The 22,553-nt window shown below is 41.2% G+C and overlaps 1 protein-coding gene across 1 annotated transcript in view; it reads left to right on the forward strand.

Annotated features, from left to right (window-relative positions):
• FHOD3 (formin homology 2 domain containing 3) overlaps positions 1-22,553 on the forward strand; it is a 645,976-nt gene that overhangs the window by 553,895 nt on the left and 69,528 nt on the right. The window contains 3 exon segments of the mRNA XM_030551482.1: positions 4,297-4,479; positions 8,238-8,357; positions 8,888-9,049. Coding sequence (XP_030407342.1) covers positions 4,297-4,479; positions 8,238-8,357; positions 8,888-9,049 — 465 coding nt within the window.

Genomic DNA, 22,553 nt, shown 5'->3' on the forward strand with positions numbered 1-22,553 from the left:
TAAAATTATTTGAAATTAAATTGAGGGAAATTCTTTTTTTCAAAAGCACCTAAGTCCCATTTTCAAAAGCAACTAAATCCTTTCATCAAACATGACTTGGGTATATAGGAGCCTAGTTTTAAATTTAAATTTAAATTCAATGAATAGTTGAAGAAAACCAATTTAATGAAGCGAGGCTGATAATCAGTTACTGATTTCTAGATATCACTAACATTATGAAGTATTTTGGATACAGTTCCTTTTCTTTAAAATTGGATGTGTTTTTGAGAATCCAAATCAAATATTATAAATTCAGGTGGTCATAGTAATTAAATGTAGAGTTCTGGACTTTTTTTTCCAGATTATGTAAACTATAGATCTGCATGGTTAACGGCTGTCTGAAAGGCACAAGACCCTGTGAAATTGTGGGTGAAATGTCAGAAAATATATATTTGGCTATAAAATTCCTAGATTCAAGAAGGGACTTAGTACTTTATGAAGCATTCTTATCAGAAACTTTGGAACTCAGACTCAGAATGACTAAACCTAGAAGAGTAATGGTTTTATAATATGTCTCCTTCCCCACCTCCCATTCTCCCCTCCTCGCAGAGTCCAGCAATTGTCCGTGTCCAAAAAAGGAACGTTGGGGGGTATTTTAAACTCAAATACTAAAATAATCAGTACCATGATCTCATATGAACCAGGTGGCCAAAAACAATCTTTGGTATCCATAAAAATACTACTTTACTGGACAGATTTTTCTCTGGAATCATGCAGTCTGGGCCAAAAGATTACAAGGGTATGCATGGGCATGGAATCTGTAGTCTATACAAGACTGTGACACCCTACCAGCAAGAAATATATGAGCCTAGACTGTTTATGGGGTTTGGTAAGCTTTTCCTTGCTCTCTACCCAAAATGGGCCTTATTGGGTATTATGAGATATGAGTAAATTCAAAGCTGGTTATGATCTAGTGATGGAAACAAAGAGGTTGTGAGTTATGATGATGTGCCAGTAACCTTCTGTCCTACTGTGTTTTTACACAGTTTTTGTCAGTGATGTGTAAAAAATAATAATAAACTGGCGGATGGTAGACTCGTCAATCTTCCACACTGAATGAATGGTTTAAATTAGTCAGAGTGAAAAACAAAAATAAGACCATTTTATTGCTTTTTCAGGAAGGCACAGATCATAATCAGCAGGATAAAAATGACTGCTAGAGTGGATTCAAAGTGTTGTGAAAAGCCTGTTGTTATGGCTTCAGTTCCACCTTGAGTGCAACTAGTTTGAGATCAGCCAGTTAGTCAGCAGTGGCTCTGCTTATATCAGGGTAGTAATTCAGTGGCAGGGATGATCCTTGAAGCTTGCAGTACAAATAAGGCTTTTTGGATTTGCTTTTCCCTTGCACATGCACATGCACCAGCTAAGCAGAGTAGCAGTGCTTGGATTGAATGCTCTTTGTCAGCTCCATCTGGCCTGCTGTGTTTATGCGAAGCTCAGGGACCAAGTGAGTCCCTTTGGAAATACAGCTGACTGTTTCAGTGCTCTGGTTAGAATGCCCTAAGGCTGCTGAAAAATCCCTACAGTGAGGATGCTTTACCACCAAAAAAAGAGAGATTGTAGGATCCTTGTGTATCTGCCAAAAGCCTGGAGCCCTTGTTATTTGCAGGGGGTAATTGAGTGCATTGCAACTGCCAAAGTGTCTCCCCTTCTGAGACCAGAATGTATCAAAAGCACTTTTACATCAATCATGTCTGCTAAATTGGCCATGTATAAATGTTAAAATAATCCCAGTTGCAGACTGTCCTGGCTCCTCCATTCAGCCTCACAAAGTCACTGAAATTTAAGTAATCTTTTAAAGAGAAAGAGACGACTAGGTGCTGGAGGGCCTCGTTCTTCCTGAAGAGTTATTGAGAAGTTTTCCTGATGCCCCATTTAGGATTGTATCTCATCTGTCCATATCTGTCTGTCTAATCTGTCCCTCCTTTTGTCTGATCTCTTTATGAGTGTTTATAAAGTGCCCATTGCAGTAGCATCTGAGCCCTGGACTCGGTATAGAGAGGTGTGAGAGGTGCCCTGGGCAGTCAGTTCAGTTCTCAGATCTGCTTTAGATATGATCTAGGTAACGGATGTAAGCATGTAAAACTGATTACAGATAGATCATAAAAACAAATCAAGAAACCATACTGATTTAAGTAAATGAAGGCTCTCAGGTAAATGCATGCAACAGTCATTTTAAGCCATTTTCAGGATATGTGTCAGGAAAACACTGATACTGCTTAGAATTCAAAAGTAAGGAAGTGGATTCAATTTGTATTTTACATTGTCGTCGTATAAATTTCAGGGCAAAAATGGCATGCCCTTATTATCATCTTGATCATTTTCTTGAATATTATATCCCCTTCTATCCCCCTGAGGCTGATTATTTAGATTGTAAGCTCTCTGGTGCAGGGACTGCCCTTGTACTGCAGTATATATGCAATGTAATGATAACTGGGGGAAGGAGAAGCAAAGAAATGTAATTCTAGATTATCCCTCTTCTGTTCCAAGGGAATTAATAGACTAAATTATTCCACTCGCTGTTTGAAATGAGTGCAGACTTTACACTTCCCATCTGTCTTGTTATTGCGTAGTATGAGAACAAAGAGACACTTTGTAAAATTGAAAGGTAACATAATATGTTCAAAGCCAACAGGTAAAAATGCTTCTTCATATGGAATACACTAGGGAGATGGTCATCAGGACAAATACTGTGGCTGGATTTGAATTGATAAAATATTTTCTTTGATCAGAGGTCATTCTTCACCTGATGGGGTTGGGAGGGAATTCCTCACTCCCCATACCCAGATGCAACATTGAGCAATGAGCTAGATGTATCAGTAGGGGAAGGAGCAGGTGCCTCTGAAGCATCAGGCATTGGCCGCTGCTGGAACAAGATACTAGATTGGATGGATCAGTGATGTAATCTGTATGGCAGATCCTGTGTTTCTCTGACTTTTTCTCCAGAATTGATTCTGCCATTTCAAAGAGCTACAGAAAAAGCCAGCGTTCTTTCCAATGAGTGAATATAGGTCACCGTCTCATTGAAAACGTTCAGCAGGGCACAGGTCCTGGCTTATTTGATGTGTTTATGTTGTTTGCTTTTTCATTTTAAAAACGCATTTAGTTGCTTAAAGCAAAATCTTATTTCTAAGAGAGACCCTGGAGAACAAGCAGCTGGGAAGTTGCCACATGCAAAGAAGCACATAAAAGCCATGATTTAAAAGGAAAATATAAATTTCTGAATCAATACTGATGACCACAGCAAATGAGCATATTGAAATCCTCATTCATCAATACTGTAAACCTGTCAGATGAACAGAAAAGAAGGCTTCATGTTATGCAGCACATACTTTTAATTAAAACTCTACCAATTGTTCCTTATTAAGTAATTGTCTTAAATACAGGTGGTATTTCTAGGACTGACCTACACATGCTGAAATAATGTTGTCATATTATGTGGCAAGTAAACATATGGGGTAGGAGTAGGGAGGGATAATAGCTCTTCCAACATCATACATTTTATATAGTTGAGCTACCCACCCTAAAATGGTTTGCCATCTGGGCACCTTCATTCCTACCTACAGAAATGCAAAATGCCATTTAGAAAGGATTTTTATAGTACGTTGTTAAAAAATGTATCTTCACCTGTACCTGTTGTCTGAGTTATTTTGTCGTTCTAAGTTCTCCGATGTTTACAGCCAGAAGGGGGCCATTAGGTCATCTAGTCTGACCTCATGTATAACATAAGCCAGAGAATTTCACCCAGTGTCCCCTGTATTAAGCACAATAATTTCCATTTTACTAAAGCATATCTTCCAGAAAGGTATCCAGTCTCGATCTGAAGATACCAGGTTGATGGACAATCTACAACTTGCCTTTTTAGCTTATTCCAATGGCTAATCACTCTCATTCCATAAAAATAAAAGATGCAATATGGAATTTTAATTACAATTTTAGACCTATTCAAGATTGCCTTGTTATGGTTTAGGTTTCCTGTGCAGTGGTTTTGTGTTGCATATAACCGAAGCACGGTTCTGCTCTCACTTACAGCTGTTTGAGTTAGGAATCCCATCACCACAATATAAACCAGTGTCAAGCCTTCAGTATGATTCTTAATTGTTTGCACGGAAACCTGCCTGAAAAAAAATGGGTTTCCAAATGTATGCTATATAAATTTACCTTTCTGCCTCTCGCTTCCCTCCATGAAAAAAGATGTTTGAAATCATTGCTGTTGTACATCTGATTAAAAATAATGTCTTTTATCTTTCTTTCTAGAAAATTTTAACTATGATTCCTACGGAAGAAGAAAAACAGAAGATCCAGGAGGCCCAGATGGCAAACCCTGACATCCCATTGGGCAGTGCAGAGCAGTTTCTTCTCACTCTCTCCTCAATTAGTGAGCTTTCTGCTAGACTCCAGCTTTGGGCTTTCAAAATGGATTATGAGATAGTGGAAAAGGTAAACTTCCTCTGACTGGGAGAAGGCAATTTCAAGTCCTTGTTTCAGCTTGTTCAGTCTTTATTATTACATGGCTGGCTACGTTGTGAGGATGGTGAATTAATTGTTTTTAGCTTTTGTTTAGGTGAACAGAGATGGGATGGAAGAAGAGGGAACATTTTAGCGTTCTTTTACAAAAAAATTAAGAGTTATGTCTTCCTTCCTCTAATCAAGCAATAATGATTTAGGAACAAGGAATTTCCTGGGGATGAGGGCCCAATCCTTATACCCAGATATTATTCATGCAAAACACTTGTTGAAATTAGTGGGAGTTTTGCCTATGTAAAGACTTAGTATATCAGAATCTAGCTTTTTTTGACGAGTGGAGAGAACTAATCACTATATTTATTCATTAGCTAATTTATAAGATCCCTGGGATCCCTCAAAGTTGTTATTGCTATTGTAAACTCTTGAAAGTGGGGAAGGGGACCCCTCAGATTCTCTCTCAGATGTTTTTCTAATTTTGCTCATTAACAGAATTACTTATAGGCAGGCACAACATTGCTGCACTTGTTGATGTACGCTATTCATTCAAAGAGCAATAGAAGTATTTTGAGAATTGTTTGTGCAACTGATGCAGGGTGGATTATTGATGGAGTGAGGAAGAGTCAACATTGTTTGGGTGATTTCATACATTCGCTTGCTAACTTTCAACAGGTTTTTTATTTAATGCTTTGGAAAATGTTGAAATATTATTTTTAGCAAGTTCCTGACTGGTAAAACAGACAAACAAAATTCATCTGATTTGAATGTTTTTTTGGCCAAATTAATCTCTGATGTAACTACTTTACTTTCAGTGAAGTTATACTAAGAATAAGCTTGGTCCATGATCTGAGGCCTAGTTAGTAATAGCTTAATCAATACAAAATCTCTTTATTTTCCAGTTGGACTTTATGATATCTCATGCTGAAAGGAAATGCAAGAAATAATGTATTAGAATGCAGATTTCCTATCAGATCTTGCAAATTCCCTCCTGTTAAGGATTTTCCTCACTAAATATTTTCAAAAGATGTTCTTCTGCTGATATTAGCACTTTAATTTCTAGACCCAGATTTCATCAGAGGTCAGAGTTTGGCTCTTCCTTCTGTCATATTCCCTACCTCCTGAATTTTTAGCAATTTTTACCAAATTTGAGCCAAAGTGATTCTGCTGGTTTTGATATCTGTATGTGTGTAAAATAAAATAAATAAATATTTCCATATGGTCAGATTAAAAAAAATTGTGCATATATACAAAAGTCACCATTAAGATGTCAGCATATGTCAATAGTTCCCATACGCATAACACAGAAGTATTTGAGAAACGGTAGTTTTTTACTCTACTTAGAATAAGAAATTATCATGGATCTCAGGTATTTTTTGGTAAATGCTGTCATTTTAATGTCCTCCACTTTAAAGTGAGATCATATTTTAAGACATAAATACAAGGGGAAAGTGACAGAGTTAAGTTTGATTTTCAACTTTAGTCTCCATTTTCTGACTTTTCTGTGCTTGGCTCCTCAATATGGATATGCATTAATGCTAATTCTTTGCACCAAATTATATGTAATTCAAATGCCGTCAAATTATACAAAAATTTGACATCTTAAAAGAAGTGACATCTTAAAACAAGTTTGAAGTTAATAGAAAGAGGAATTTAATTTTTGTTGATAATTTTGTTGACAAAGTATAAATCTTTAGAATGAAAATTATAAAGTTATGTCATAATTACACCTCTACCTCGATATAACACTGTCTTTGGGAGCCAAGAAATCTTACTGCGTTATAGGTGAAACCATGTCATATTGTCTGTTACACTCTTTGTACAGCACCTGGCACAGAGGGGCCCTCTGAGGTCTTGATTGGCCTCTAGGCGCTACCCTAATGCAGCTAATAATAACTAAGAATAATCAACAGATGTATATAAGGGATTCTAAGATGTTATAATTTACACGTGAATTGGCCGGATGAAGACGTACATTAATTTAACTGAGGCAAACTTATTATGTCTAACACGATCTTGCTAGGAGCTACCTTGTTATTTAGCCCGGTATCAAGCAAGTCACACCATTTTAAGGCTAGTGTACATACACATCCTGTACATGCTGAACTTAAATCAGTTTTTAAATCAAGTTAGTTAAACCTGTGAAATTCCCTGGGTTTACACCTGGTTTGAATAGATTTAGCTTATTTGGAAAATTACTGAATGAAAGCTAAATCAATATAAGCTTGCAAACTAGTTTAAGTGTGTCCACATAGGGGTTTGTACCATTTAACTAAATCAATTGTACATACGTCTGGTCTACACTTAACAGTTAGCTCAAGATAACTACATTGGTCTGGCCAGTGGATGTGAAAAAATCACACCCTTGAGCACTGTAGCTATGCCAATCTAACCCCCGTGTAGATGCAGCTATGTCAACAGAAGAATACTTCCATTGGCATAGCTACCTTTTCTCAGGGAAGTGGTATTCCTACACCAATGGAAAAAACCCTTCTATGAGAAGTGGTTGCATCTGCATTAGGGGCTTATGCTGGCACAACTACGGTGACCTAACAGTACAGTCTCCATAGTGTAGACACAATCTTAGATTGGTGCAATGTGTGTGTGTTTGTGTATGGAGGCAAGGCCTTAGACCCCTTGCTCCCATATTCTGATATGTAAATTATATCACCTCTGAATTTGTTCACCCTGCCAATATGCCCAAAATAAACTGTCCAGTACTCTTTTTTTTTTATTTATTTACACAAAATGGTAATATGATAGTGACTGTCAATGCATTTTCTCTTGAAGCTCCCTGCACGTTTATGATAAAATATCCCTATAATCTGCAAATAACCCATCATGTTTCCTCTAGGCAGAGAAGTTCTCAATTGTTTTGCCACTCGGCCTGAAATACCGAGGCTTAATTTTGGCTCCTCAGATCATAAACAGAGTACTAATTTGGAGAACGAATGCTGGTTACAGATGACTAAAATTAAATTTGCTGATAGAAAGGACTGAGAACTATATCTACCTTATTGTACAAAATAAACAGCTCTTGACCATACAAAGAAACTGGGGGCACCGCGTTGGGGACCCCTGGTGTAGTCCATTTTGTGGTATAATGGAGCAGAATCTGTTTGTAAGTCTGTCAGTCTATATGCCATCTTACAGATAACTTGCATGTATAGGAAGCACATTAAGAGTTTCCAAGTTCAAAGGTTAAAATCAGAGGCCAGTTTTGTAAAGCTTGACACTGCAGTGTTTTTTGAGTTTTAAAGTGACAGACTGATGTACAGAAGTAGTCACATCTGTATCTCAAAGGTGGCCATCATTTGTAGGGACCAGTAGAGGCAGATTAAAGATATAAAGTTACCAAATATTCTAGATTTTCTTTGCTCTTGAAAGATCACAAAAACTAGAATTAAGATATTTCATTAGTGGAGATTTTTATGCCTCTAACTCAAACACAGCAGCCCCCTGCAGTGAATCTTCCTCCATTTTCAGTCACATAACATCCCTGTGATGAGGACACCAATTCCTTACATGAACAAGCAACTTTAGGAAATACTTTCTTTATTTCTCTGCTAGGCTTTTTATGTGATTTAGTAGCTGCAGCAAGGAAGAGAGCCAGCATCACACAAATGCCAGCGCTCTGTATTATCACTGTTTAGAGCTTTTGCAATAATTAATCTAAACCATAGAATTAAAACAGAAAGATCTATGAGCGCCTAAAATCGTCACTTTTTTTTTGACAGGAAGTTGCAGAGCCACTGTTAGACCTGAAGGAAGGAATGGACCAGCTGGAGCATAATAAAACCTTGGGATTTATCCTTTCTACTTTACTAGCCATTGGGAACTTTCTAAATGGAACCAATGTAAGCTTTTGTTACCCTATCATTTTATTACTGACTATTACCACAGACTTTCCTCATCAGCTTATCTACCTCATATCACAGCTATCACCCAGTATATGTGTATTTCCAACACATACATGTAATTTAGAAATCAAAACCTACATTGTATGTTTTATTAATTCTATTTTCCCCCTTCAAAATAACCTCAGAGAGATTTGGGACCGGTCGCTGTTCGCACACCAATTTTACACGAGCATAACCCCATTGACTTCAGTGGAGTTGTTCTTAATTCACACTACAAGAATCACCTCTTTGTTCTTTTCATTGCAAATGGAATGATCTAGGCATCTACTGATTCTTCATAATTATGTAAAATTGTGTCAGAAAGAATCATGTTTTCTTCCTGCTCTGGGATTCTTTTTATTTAAAAAAAAGTAATCTCTTCCCCTCACCCCCCTCATGTATTGTATATCTTGGTAAATGTTTTCTTTGAGGAGATCTGTGTGGACAAAATAAACTTACTTAAAAAAAATATTTCCTTTCCTACACAGGCCAAAGCTTTTGAGTTAAGCTACCTCGAGAAGGTTCCGGAAGTCAAGGACACAGTGCATAAGCAGTCTCTCCTGCACCATGTCTGCACTATGGTGGTGGAAAAATTCCCAGACAGCACAGATCTTTATTCAGAAATTGGGGCCATCACTAGGTCAGCCAAGGTATGTCTGCGAACAAAAGAAGAAAAGCTCCTTGCATTTGCTACAGATGCCAGATCTTTATCAGTCTCTGTGAGAAACTAAAAGATTTAAATGTAACATTCAAGTTTTTTGCTTTTATTCTCTTTTTTTCCTCCTCCCTCACAATTCTTCACATGAATGTGGATTTGTCATGTCACTTCTATGGAATTTTAAAGATACCAGTACTCTTCTCTTTCTGGTTGCATCTCAGTCTACCCCTCAGGTTGCAGCCAGCGTACTACATCATCCAAAAACCTGAAACAAATTCATTGCCTTTGTTGTGCTTTGATACAACTAGAAAGGAGTTGTTCTAGAAATCATTGAAGTCATCATTATTTATTACATGGATTTTTTATAATATTATTACAGAAATTATGGACATATCTTTGCGAGTTTGTCCTTAGCTGTTTTCAGGCTAGGATTTGATTTTATTGGTATCACCTGATGGTTATTTTCTAGTATTGGGTAAGCCTTTTTTTTTTTTTTTTAAGTAAATGTGTTTAATTAATGATGTCTAGCAAAGTTATGAAGTTAAACTCCCAGGCTTATCTTCTGAAGGTATCATACAGATTTTCTTTGAGTATGAGGACTGAGAGATCAGATATAGGTGATGGCTTTGTGAAAAATGTTCACCCACAGCTGATATGGTGGTTGTCTTTTATCATGTGTGTAAAAGATTGTCTGGTTTTACACACACAGTTATTTTGGGAGCATTTAGTGCACACAATGGCGTACACCATATGTTGTGATAGGCATGTGTAGGACCCATGGATCTTGAAAGGTGCGTTGGGGGAGTTGTTGGTCATTGTAGCAGTGGAGATATGTGTACAGGTTTTGCATCTGTTGTTCTGGCAGGGTTTGGTGCCACTTTGAGTTGGTGAGTTCTGGTCTGTGGAGAGCTTGCTTCTGATGGTGAGTTTTGACAGGGTGGGGGATTGTTTGAAGGGCAGAAGAGGGGTATGTCCACACCTGGAATACTGCATGCACTTCTAGTTGCCCTATTTCAAAAAAGATATATTAGAATTGGAAAAGGTACAGAGAAGGGTAACAAAAATTATTACGGGTATAGAACAGCTTCCATGTGAGGAGAGATTTAAAAGACGGGACTATTCAGATTGGAAAAGACATGAGTAAGGTGGGATATTATAGAGATCTATAAAATCATGAATGGTATGAATATGAAAATGTTGTTTACCCCTTCACATAACAGAAGAACCCAGGGGTCACCCAATGAAATTGATAGGCAACAGGTTTAAAACAAATAAAAGGAAGTACTTCTTCACACAGTGCACAGTCAAACTGTGGAACTCGTTTCCAGGGGATGTTGTGAAGGCCAAAAGTATAAGTAGATTCAGAAAAAGAATTCTATACAATCATGGAGGATAGGTCCATCAATGGCTATTAGCCAAGATGTTCAGGGATGCAGCCCCATACTGTGGGTATCCCTAGGCTGCCAGATGCTGGGACTGAATGACACAGGATGGATCACTTGGTGATTGTCTTGTTCTGTTCATTCCCTCTGAAGCATCTGGCATTGGCTACTGGACACTGGGCTAGATCAGTGTTTCTCAAACTGGGATCGCCGCTTGTGTAGGGAAAGCCCCTGGCAGGCCGGACCAGTTTGTTTACCTGCCCCGTCCACAGGTCCTGCTGATCGCGGCTCCCACTGGCCACGATTCACCGCTGCAGGCCAATGGGGGCTGCTGGAAGCGGTGGCCAGTAGTCCTTCGGCCCGCACCACTTTCAGCAGCTCCCATTGGCCTGGAGCCACGAACTGCGGACAAGGGAGCCGCGATCGACCAGACCTGCAGGTAAACAAACCAGCCCCGCCTGCCAGGGGCTTTCCCTACACAAGCGGCGACCCCAGTTTGAGAAACACTGGGCTAGATGGATCATTGATTAGACCCAGAATGGCCATTCTTATGTTCTTTGTGAGAGGAAAAATTTCTCCCTTTTCTTTTGTTTATTTTGTTTTTTCACTACCAGAGGCTTGGGATGATGGAAGAGAAAGGAACAACAGTCCCCAGATTTTGTTCTTGGCCTAACATAATATCTCTGACATACTTCTAGGGTAGAACTCCTTTAGAAAGAAAGTGCATTTAAGCTTTTTTCTCACATATTGCCAGCTTACAGTGTGATTCTACCCTGCAAAAGATATAACAATGACACTTTCTTTCTCAACAAATTTGCTCTTTCTGTATATCTGTGTGTCCTATCTACTGACTTCAGTGACAAAAATAAATCTTCTCTTTACTCCTGTTAGCTCTTCAGAGCTAACACAAACATCAGCAGGGAGTGGGATTCTATTCCATTTTGTGCAACATTAATTGCATTCATTACTAAATGCCAAAGAGTCAGGCCTGTGGAAACCACTAAAAGCACTGGAGCTGCACAGGTGTAACCAAATGCCTAAATCTTCCAGTCCCCAATGTGCAGACAGTTGTGACAAAGACCGAAAACTGGGACGCAGAGATAATCTTTATGCAGGAAACATATAGTTGAGTGGGTTTCTCCGGTGTATTTCTTCCTTCTTTTCCTTCAATCTATAACCTCAGCTTCATGCATCTTTAATTCCTATGTAAATGATTTTCAACAATAAAAATGAGAGGAGGCCAAATTGGTGTGGAGCAGACGGAACTCTGGGTCTAAGAGCGACATCCCTCATAGTGAGGGACATTTTGTCTTTGTCTTTATCTCTGTCATTGAGAATATAATTTGAAGTCATAGGGGGCTGTACAGTTGTCACTGAGGACAAATTTAGTCTTCAGAGCTTTTACTGCTGAAAATGATATTCATGAGGGAAAGACTCCAGCTTGACTCCAGGAGTTAAGTTTAATTTTCTGACCTGTAAGTTAGAAATAACATGTTTTTAATTTTAAACTTCATACATGGGATATGGAATCATTGAGAGATAATCAGCTTGGGAATCCAGAATGCAAGTATTACAGAATTGCTTTTCCTGGACATGGGAATAGCTCAGACCAGTGGTATTCTAGTATCTTGTGTCTGGCAGTGGTCAATATCGGCTCCTTCAAAGGAAGATGCAAGAAACTCAGTAGTAGGCAATTACAAGATAACCTGCTCCCAGGTTATATTTTCCTAATAATCCCCAATAACTGGAGGTTAGTTTATTTCCTCAAGGAGATATTATGTCCCTTCCAAAACCCTTGCTTCGCTTTTTAAAAAAATATTTATTATTAGAACCCTAGATATTTTTGTTGTGCATATAAATGTCCGATCTTCTTTTGCATCCTGCTATGTTCTTGGTCTCAGTGATATCTTGTAACAATAAGTTCCACAGTCTAATTGTGCATTGAGTGGACTTTTGCATCCTGCTATGTTCTTGGTCTCAGTGATATCTTGTAACAATAAGTTCCACAGTCTAATTGTGCATTGAGTGGAAAGTATTTCCTTTTATCAGTTTTGAATTTGCCAACTTTCTGTTTCATTCTTGGGACTTTTTGACTGAATTAAATAGCCCTAATTTCTTCAATCTTTCTTCTTCATTTTTCCATACTCTAATTATTTTCACATCTGTCTTTGAATCTTATTTATATACTTTTTTGACATGGGATGAAAGAAACTTAAAACAGTATTCCACGTGAGGACATATCTTTGATTTATATTATGACATTATAATATATTCCATATTACTTTCCATCCCTTTCATTAAGCATCCTGACATTTTGTTTGCTTTTTGAATGCTGCTGCACATTTTACAGTAGTTTTTATTGAGCTGTCCATAATGATGGTCAGGTATTTTCCTGAGTGGATACAGTTTAAGTTAGAACTCAGCAAGGTGTCTGGGCAGTTCAGATTATTCACTCTGCTGTGCATTACTTTGCATTCATCAACACTGAATTTTATCTGCCACAATGTTGCCTATTTACTTAGCTTGAATAGATCTCTCAAGTTCCTCACAATCTTCTGAAGCCCTGACTAATCAAAATAAATTTCTGTCATCTTCAGATTTTGCCCTCTCAGTGCTCACCCTCTTTTCCATATATTAATATATTAAACATCAAAAGTTCTAGTAAAGAACCTTGTGACATCATGCTGTTAATCTTGTGCCATGTTGAAAATTGACTGTTTATTCCTCTTCTTTGTTTTCTTCCTCTTGGCTAGCTTCTGATCAGTGACGGTACTTGGCCTCACATCACATGACTTCCTAGTTTTGTGACTAGCTTCCTGTAAGGGGCTTTCTCAGCAGGGCTGGCTCCAGGGTTTTTGCTGCCCCAAGCGGTGGGGAAAAAAAAGCCACGATCGCAATCGGTGGCAGTTGCACCGTGCCACTTTCATCTTCAGCGGCAGGTCCTTCCCTCTGAGAGGGACTGAGGAACCCACCGACAAATTGCCACCGAAGAGCCCGACATGCCACCCTTGGTGGCCCCAAGCACTTGCTTAATGGGCTGGTGCCGAGCCGGCCCTGTTTCTCAGAGGCCTTTTTAAAGTCTATATTAATGTTGTTTATTTGTTCTCATTTAGCCACTTTTTTTATTGGCACATTGAAATACTTTGAATAGATTAGTGAGACATAGTTTTCTTTTGCAGAAGCTGTGCTGTTTAGATTCTATCATATCATATAATCATCAAAATGTTTTATAGTTATGTTTTTAATATCATTTCAACCAGTTTACCAAGTACAGAAGTAAGGCTTGCTGCTCTATAATTTCCTGGCTCAACCCTCACACCTTTTTAAAAATATGGTACATTTGCTACCCTCTGGTCCTCCAATATAGTGGCTATTTTTAATGAGAGATTGCCTAGATTTGCTAGCAGCTCAGTTACCTCATTCTTAAGTACCTTCAGAACTTTGGGTATGCATCATCTGGGACTAGTGATTTGTTCCTTTTTGATGTATCAGTTTGTTCCAACGTCTTTTCTTCGGACACCTTAGTCTCTGGAAATACCTCATCTTCATTACCAGAAGAGAGCAAGGCCTAGGGTAGGTATTTCCCTAACATCACCTGGGGTGAAGACTGATGCAGCGACATCACTTAATTTCTCAACAATTTCTTTATCTTCCTTAATTTCTCCCTTTAATCCTTGGTGATCCAGCAGACCTGCAGATTGTCCGACAGACTTTCTGCCTCTAATTTCTTGGTATTTATTTTTACACCTTTAGTTACTTACTCTGTAAATTCCATCATAGGTCTTCTAGTTTTCTTCTTACATATTGACTGTCATAGTTTATGCTCCTTTTTATTAGTTTCACTAAGATTAGATTTCCATTTTCTAAAGGATCTCTTTTTGGCTCAGATAACTTTCTTATGCCTCGCCAGTTAGCTGTACTGGTTTACTTCTTGTCTCCTTTGCTTCTTTTTTGTGTTTAGAGGTTAAAGTACACTTTAAATTGTGACTCAGTTAATTAACAAAAGGATGAGAACTATTGTTGAAGACATGACAAGAACTAATCTTCCAAAATATATCATAGACTTTTATCTGTAGGCTCTTAAAAGAAGTCTGTATCCTTCAGTTTTGGGAAGTGGAAGAAATCCTGATCTACATTTGCACTTTCTGAGAGTTTCTAGATCCAAAGCCATACAAAACTTCACCTAGCATTTCAGTCTGTGGTTTGCAACTCTGAGTGGCCCTGCCCAAAGAAGATGATATTCTAAAAGGTCAGACAAAATCACAGTAAAAGAAATTATGGCCTTAATCCTCCTCGTGATGCCCAAGGTCTTCCTCTTTGGGATATTCCCACACATATTGTACCAATGATGGATTTTTACTGAATTAAGCTCTATACCCCCTTCATCTTTGCCACAAACGAAAATGTTTGGACATGGAAACATTCCACCCTGCCTTCTTCAATGGAATGGTCAGAGAGTATATGAAATCTGGTTTAAGAAAATGGACATAAATGAAGAATCATTATTTCACTGATGATTACACTGCAGTTTGGGCTCCAGTTCAGCTATAATCATCTTTCTAAAACTTGAAGGAGACCCAAGCCACAAAAACCTAAACGATTTCCATCATGTAGAAAAACAGAGATGCCCCTTCCCTTGGGATGAACATCAATGTGAGAATTCCCTAAATGTTGTTTAAAAAAAAACAGCCTGGCACATCTGAAAAGAGTTGAAAAGACATGAAACAAGGCAGTAAAATCCCTTGTGAAGCCTGTGGCTTGTCTCCAAAAGACCAAAGTCATGGTTATCAGAAATGGTGATGAACACTCACTACAGAAGTCTAAAACAATACAATTCCATATTATTAGCATACAAAATTGTGTAGAACAGGACCGTTGACATTTTGACCTATTGGAGTTGTGCCAAGCTTTGTATACAAAGCTGTAATAATATCACATAAATAACTCAATTAAATACAAACTAATAGTAATATAACTCACCAGACATAAATCCCCCAACCCTTCAGAACCATTCCCTCAGAAAAGACCTATGTAAATAGGCCTTACGAATGAGTCTTTTGTTCTTCCTTTTAAAAGAGCTGTTTGTCTGCTGCTGATACTGCCCTAGTACTGATGTACCTAACACAAAGGCAGGGTTTCAGGCCTCCAGGTTTCTGTGCCTCAGTCAATGCTGTTCCTCTCAATGTAACAAGATGATTCTGTGTTTGCACTGGTATCTTTTCTTTGGAGTCAATTGATGTTAGTGAAAAAAATCCTTGTAAAAATTCCCCTATCTAATCAACTCCATGCATCTGAAGATCTAAAGCCAGCTCCAGAGCTAACTTATAATTGCCCTATTCTCCCTCTGAATCACTTATTTATAAAATGCCACACTCCCAGCAGGCTATGTTTGATTCTTCTAGCAAGACTCCCAAATTACTTGCGGATATTAGACAGTGGAAAAGTAGGTGATTTTGAAGAGTAAGCATGAGGAAATGGGAGCAACGCACACGAGGGAGTAGCAATTACTTTCAGGAAAGAACTGCTGATTGTACTGACACATATGCAGGGGGGACAGGAAGTCTGCAACTAGCTGCAGAGTGAGCCAAAGGACTCAGCCTGGATTTATGAGAAGGGGGGGGTTGAAACACAAGTGCTTTTCTGGTATGTTATGGCTCTTGTTCAGTGTTTCTCAAAATGGGGTCGCCGCTTGTGTAGGGAAAGCCCCTGGTGGGCCAGACCGGTTTGTTTACGTGCCCCGTCCGCAAGTCCAGCCAATCGCAGCTCCCACTGGCCACGGTTCGTTGCTGCAGGCCAGTGGGGCTGCTGGAAGCGGCAGCCAGTAAGTCCCTCGGCCCGTGCCACTTCCAGCAGCTCTCATTGGCCTGAAGCAGCAAACCGCGGCCAGTGGGAGCCACGCTCGGCTGGACCTGCAGACGAGGCAGGTAAACAAACTGGCCCGGCCCACCAGGGGCTTTCCCTACACAAGCAGTGACCCCAGTTTGAGAAACACTGCTCTTGTTTAATCTGACTGAAAGCAGAGAGAAATATTACCCATAGCCAGAGTGGTGGTGGTAGGGATGGGAAGGGGAAGATCAAATGGTGCTTCAAACTTGGACTCAGTGATATCTGTTCTTGTCTCTGTGCAGAAGGGGGTATTTGTGTGTAATGTCCTTTACCATTAAAAAATATTTTGCATATGTATTTTAAGACAAAAAATCCATACATTTTCTGCCAAAAATGGTGTCAGCGAAACAGATTGGTTGAAGCAATGTTGAAGAATTAGCTGCAATATCCCAGATGGTTTCCACAGCTGGAAGTAAGCGTGTGTGTGTGTGTGTGTGTGTGTGTGTGTGTGTGAGAGAGAGAGAGAGAGAGATTTAGGTGTTTTTTCTGGAAAAAACAAGTACCCTGCAGTATTGTTTTGATTCAATAACAGTGCAAGTCAAATGAATGCCCTTAGTATTAGCCATGCCATGCATCCATTCAAGCCAGCTGGAGTTAGGTTGCCATTCACTGATAGTATTCCCTTTCAGTCTCTGATCATGGAGGTTTTTTGTGTCAGATTTGTGAAAAGATCGTTCAGTGTATTTATTTTAGAATTTGTAAGGTGCTCAGATACAATGATGCTGTGCAGTGGATAAGTAAAGAAATAGGAATAATGGGTGATTTGACCAGTAAACGCATGCAATCCATTCATGTATTAATCAGTTACTCAATTCTGTTGTCATATTTTTTATAATTATTTTTGCAGGGAGACTGTTTCTGACCTTTCATTAAAAATATGTGGATAGGATGGACACTAACTTTGTGGCCACAAGTATGGAAGTGAGCTAATGCTGCCCTTTGGTGCCATCATATGATTCTTAGGGTATGTCTACACTATGAAATTAGATCGATTTTATAGAAGTCTATCTTTAGAAATTGATTTTATATAGTCGACTGTGTATGTCGCCACTAAGCGCATTAAGTCGGCGGAGTGCATCCTCAGTACCATGGCTAGCATCGTGTGGGTAGCTAACTCACAGTTCCCGCAGTCTCTGCTCCCCATTGGAATTCTGAGTTAAGCTCCCAATGATGGAGCAAAAACATTGTCGTGGATGGTTTTGGGTACATGTTGTCAGTCTCCCCTTCCTTCCTCCCTCCATGAAAGCAACTACAGACGTCATTTCACACCTTTTTTCCTGGGTTACCCGGGCAGACACCATAGCATGGCAAGCATGAAGCCTGCTCAGCTCACTGCTGCTGTTGTGAACATTGTAAACACCTCACACATTATACTGCAATATGTGCAGAGCCTGGCTAAGAGACATCAGCACGAGGACAATTGTGAGGAGGACATGGACACAGACATTCCTGAAAGCACGGGATGTGGCAATTGGAATATCATAGTGGCACTGTGGCTGGTTGATACAGTGGAACACTGATTCTGGGCCCCGCAAACAAACACAGACTGGTGGGACCGCATAGTGTTGCAGTAGGGAATGATTCCTAGTAGCTGCAAAACTTTCGCAGACATAAGGCCACTTTCCTGAACTCTATGAGTTGCTTTCCCCCACCTTGAAGTGCAGGAATACCAAGATGAGAGCTTTCCTGACAGTTAAGAAGCGAGTAGTGATAGCCCTGTGAAAGCTTACAACACCTGATTGCTACCGGTCAGTCAGGAATCATTTTGGAGAGTGCAAATCTACTGTGGGAACTGTTGTGATTCAAGTAGCCAATGCAATCACTGATGTTCTGCTATTAAGGGTAGTGACTCTGGGAAATGTGCAGGTCATAGTGGATGGCTTTGCTGCAGTGGGGTTCCCTAACTGTGGTGGGGTGATAGACGGAACACATATCCCTATCTTGGCAGCAGGCCACCTTGCTAACCAGTACGTAAACCAAAAGGGGTACTTCTGAATGGTGCTGCAAGCACTAGTGGATCACAGGGGATGTTTCACCGACATCAATGTGGGATGGCCAGGAAAGGTGCATGTCACTTGCATCTTTAGGAACTCTGGGCTGTTTGAACAGCTGCAAGAAGGGACTTACTTCCCAGACCAGAAAATTACTGTGGGGGATGTTGAAATGCCAATAGTTATCCTTGGAGACCCAGCCTACCCCTTGCTCCCATGGCTCATGAAGCCATACACGGGCAGCCTGGACAGCAGTAAGGAGCAGTTCAACTATAGGCTGAGCAAGTGCAGAATGGTGGTAGAATGTGCCTTTGGATGTTTAAAAGCTTGCTGATGCTGTTTGCTGACTAGGTTAGACCTCAGCACAACCAGTATTCCCATTGTTATTGCTGCTTGCTGTGTGGTCCATAATATCTATGAGAGTGAAGGGGAGATGTTTATGGTGGGGTGGGAGGTTGAGGCAAATTGCCTGGTAGCCGATTTTAAACAGCCAGACACCGGGGTGATTAGAAGAGCACAGCTAGGTGCGCTGCGCATCAGAGAGGTTTTGAAAACCAGTTTCATGACTGCCCAGGCTACAGTGTAACAGTTGTGTGTCTTTCTCCTTGATCCAAACCCGCCCCCTTTGTTGATTTTAATTCCCTGTAAGCCAACCACCTTCCCCACTTCGATCACAGCTGGCAAAGGAAATAAAGTCACTATTGTTTTGAAACCATGCATTCTGTCTTTATTAATTAAAAAAAAAGTGAGATAACTGACAAGGTAACCTGGGTAGGGGAGGAGGGAAGGACAAGGTCTCATTGCTTATTGCAGCCACACTACAAATCGATACTGTTTGAATGACAGCCTTCTGGTGCTTTGGCCATCCTCTGGAGTGGAGTGGCTGGGTGCCCAGAGCCGCCCCGCCTCACTGCGTTCTTGGGCATCTGGGTGAAGAGGATATGGAACTTAGGGAGGAGGGTAGGCAGTTATATGGTTTATGCAGCGGCAGTCTATGCTCTTGTTGGCTTTCCTGCGGCTCCACCAGATGCCTGAGCAGCTCCCCCATTAGCTTCAGCATCAGATCCTGCCTCTTCTCATGGCTCTCAATTAATGCTTTCCTAGACTCTGCCACTGACTGCCTCCATTCATTCAGCTGTGCCCTGTCAGTGCGGGAGGACTGCATGAGCTCGGAAAACGTCATCACGAGTGCGTTTTTTTCACCTTCTAATCTGCAATAACCTCAGGGACGGAGTTGATAGGGTGAGCACAGAAACATTTGCACCTGTGGGGGGATAAAAAGGGAGAGTAAAATTTAAGAAGATACATTTCTAAGAATAAAAGGGAGATTGTTTCACAGTGAATCAAGCAATTCACAGCAGACAGCACATGTGCTTTAGGTACAAGGTTGCATTTTGCCTTTTATATTGAGCGCCTGCCGGTATGGTGACACATCACACACGTCTGGGCAACAGAATTCAGTTTCCAGGCAGCCATGGTAAGCCAAAGTGTATGCGGGGTTGGCTTCTAATGCCTTCATAACGTGGGAATAGTTTCAAATTGCAGTGCCCTCCTTTCCCATCGCAAGCAATGCCAGTTGAGTTTGCCATTAAAAGGAGGGGCTGCAGTTTTTAGGTGGATGTGCAGCACACACCTCCCCCCCACCCCACCACGTGGCTATTCTCTGGGATGATCCCTTCACCCATGCCCCCGTCGCATGACTATTCTCAGGGATGATCCCTTTTAGCCAAGCACAAACAGCCCAGCATGTCCGGGGTCCTTGTTACTGTTCACTTACAAAAATTTCCCTATTTCAACCAGGTGGCCATGAATGATATCACTCTCCTGAGGCTAACGCAGAAAGATACAGACCAAATGTTGCTTGAATGCAACCAAAATCCAGGACCATTCCCTGCCATGCTTTGTGCTGCAATGATTCCAGACTACTTGCTACTGGCTTGGCGTGGTAAAGCATCCTACCATGGAGGACAAAATAAGGCAGCCCTCCCAGAAACCTTCTGCAAAGGTTTTCAGAGTACCTCCAGGAGAGCTTCATGGAGATCTCCCTGGAGGATTCCCGCTCCATCCCCAGACACATTAACAGACTTTTCCAGTAGCTGTACTGGCCATGAATGCATCTCAAGGCTTCAGGGCAAATCAAACATTAAACCCTGTACTGTAGTTACAAATGTGCACTCACCAGAGGTGCCTTCTCCACCTTCAGGGTCAGGGATCCTGCCTTGGGAGGGTATTGGCTCCAGGGTGATGAAAAGGTCCTGGCTGCAGGGGAGAATGGATTCACTGCTTACCTGCTGCGCATTCTCCTCCTCCTTCTCCTCTTCCTCATCCACAAAATCCTCCTCCCTGTTGCATGAGACTCCCCCCCATGCAAGTATCCACGGGCAGTGGTAGGATAGTGGTAGGGTCCCCCTCTGCAGAATTCCATGCAGCTGATCATAGAAGCAGCATGTATGGGGCTCTGACCCGGAGCGACCATTTGCCTCCTTTGTCTTTTGGTAGGCTTGCCTGAGCTCCTTAACTTTCACGCGGCACTGCTGTGTGTCCCCGCTGTAGCCTCTGTCCATCATGCCCTGTGTGATTTTGGTATATATACTAGCATTTCTTCTTTTTGCTCGGAGTTCTGCCTGCACAGATTCTTCTCCCCATACAGCAGTCAGATCCAGTTTGCTCCATGCTTCAGCTCATTTGTGATTCTGGGAGAACTGCATGGTCACTTGTGCTGTTGAGCTCGCCATGCTGACCAAACAGGAAATGAAATTCAAAATTTCCCAGGGCTTTTCCTGTGTACCCAGCTAGTGCATCGGAGTTAAAAGTGCTGTCTAGAGTGGTCACATTGGAGCACCCTGAGATAGTTCCTGGAGGCCAATAACGTCGAATTGCATCTGCACTAATCCAAATTGGACCCAACAAGGTCGATTTTAGCACTACTTCCGTCTCCAGGAAGGAGTACAGAAATTGATGTTAAGAGCCCTTTAGGCCAACGGAACTGGGTTGGTTGTGTAGACCAAGTGGTTTCTCAAACTGAGGTCACCACTAGTTTAGGGTAAGCACCTGGCAGGCCGGGCCAGTTTGTTTACCTGTCCTGTCCTCGGGTCTGGCTGATTGCGGCTCCCACTGGTCGTGGTTCGCTGCTCTGGGCCAATGGGGGTTGCTGGAAGCAGCGTGGGCCGAGGGACATACTGGCCACTGCTTCCAGTAGCTCCCATTGGCCTGAAACAGCGAACCGTGGCCAGTGGGAGCTGTGATCAGCCAGACCTGCGGATGGGGCAGGTAAACAAACTAGCCTGGCCCACCAGGGGCTTTCGCTACACAAGTGGTGACCCCAGTTTGAGAAACACTGGTGTAGAAGCATTCATTATAAAATCGACCTAACCCCATAGTGTAGACCAGGGCTTACTGAAATAAACTGTATATGGGCACATAGGAGCAGAAATTGAACTAGTATATTAAGGAATTACCTTATAGTGAAGTGACAGATATGCACATCATTGTGTTTATTATCACTATTAATCATTTATTCATATATTAGCATGGGTAGCAAAATACAGACCTCACATGTCCACTAAAACTTGGGCTGAGACCAGCAACTCATCTCATGTTGGCCACTGAAGAGCCTTTAGAAAGAAATTACTTAGGGTATGGCTACACTTACATTTGTACAGCACTGGGAGTTACAGCTGTCTTCGTACAGCTGTGTAGGGAAAGCACTGCAGTGTGGCCACACTGACAGCTACCAGCGCTGCAATGTGGCCACATTTGCAGCATTTGCAGTGCTGTTGGGAGTGGTGCATTGTGGGTAGCTATCGCACAGAGCACCTCATCCCATTTTGGTGCTGTGGGTTGTGGGAAGGGGACGGAAGGGTGCGGGTCATTCCACTTCCTGTCCCAACGCCCTGTGGTGCATCGCTACACATCCCAGCAGTTTGGCGCCATTGTGAGTCTGCAGCGTGATTTCTGTTAGAAATGGAGCCCGAGCTGCTGAGGACTTTGCTGATGAATGTCACCAGCACATCACGTTTGGCAGTTGAGCTATTCCTTCAGCTCCAAAGTGACAGTGAGGAGTCCGACGATGATATCGATTCGCCTGACGCGCGTGACAATAAATTGCTTGTGGCAATAACGGACGTGCTCAGCACCATGGAACGCCGCCTTTGGGCTCGGGAAACAAGCACTGAGTGGTGGGATCACATCGTCTTGCAAGTCTGGGATGACGAGCAGTGGCTGCAGAACTTTCGGA

Source organism: Gopherus evgoodei, chromosome 2, assembly GCF_007399415.2.
Source record: "Gopherus evgoodei ecotype Sinaloan lineage chromosome 2, rGopEvg1_v1.p, whole genome shotgun sequence".
Classification (NCBI taxonomy): Eukaryota; Metazoa; Chordata; order Testudines; family Testudinidae; genus Gopherus; species Gopherus evgoodei.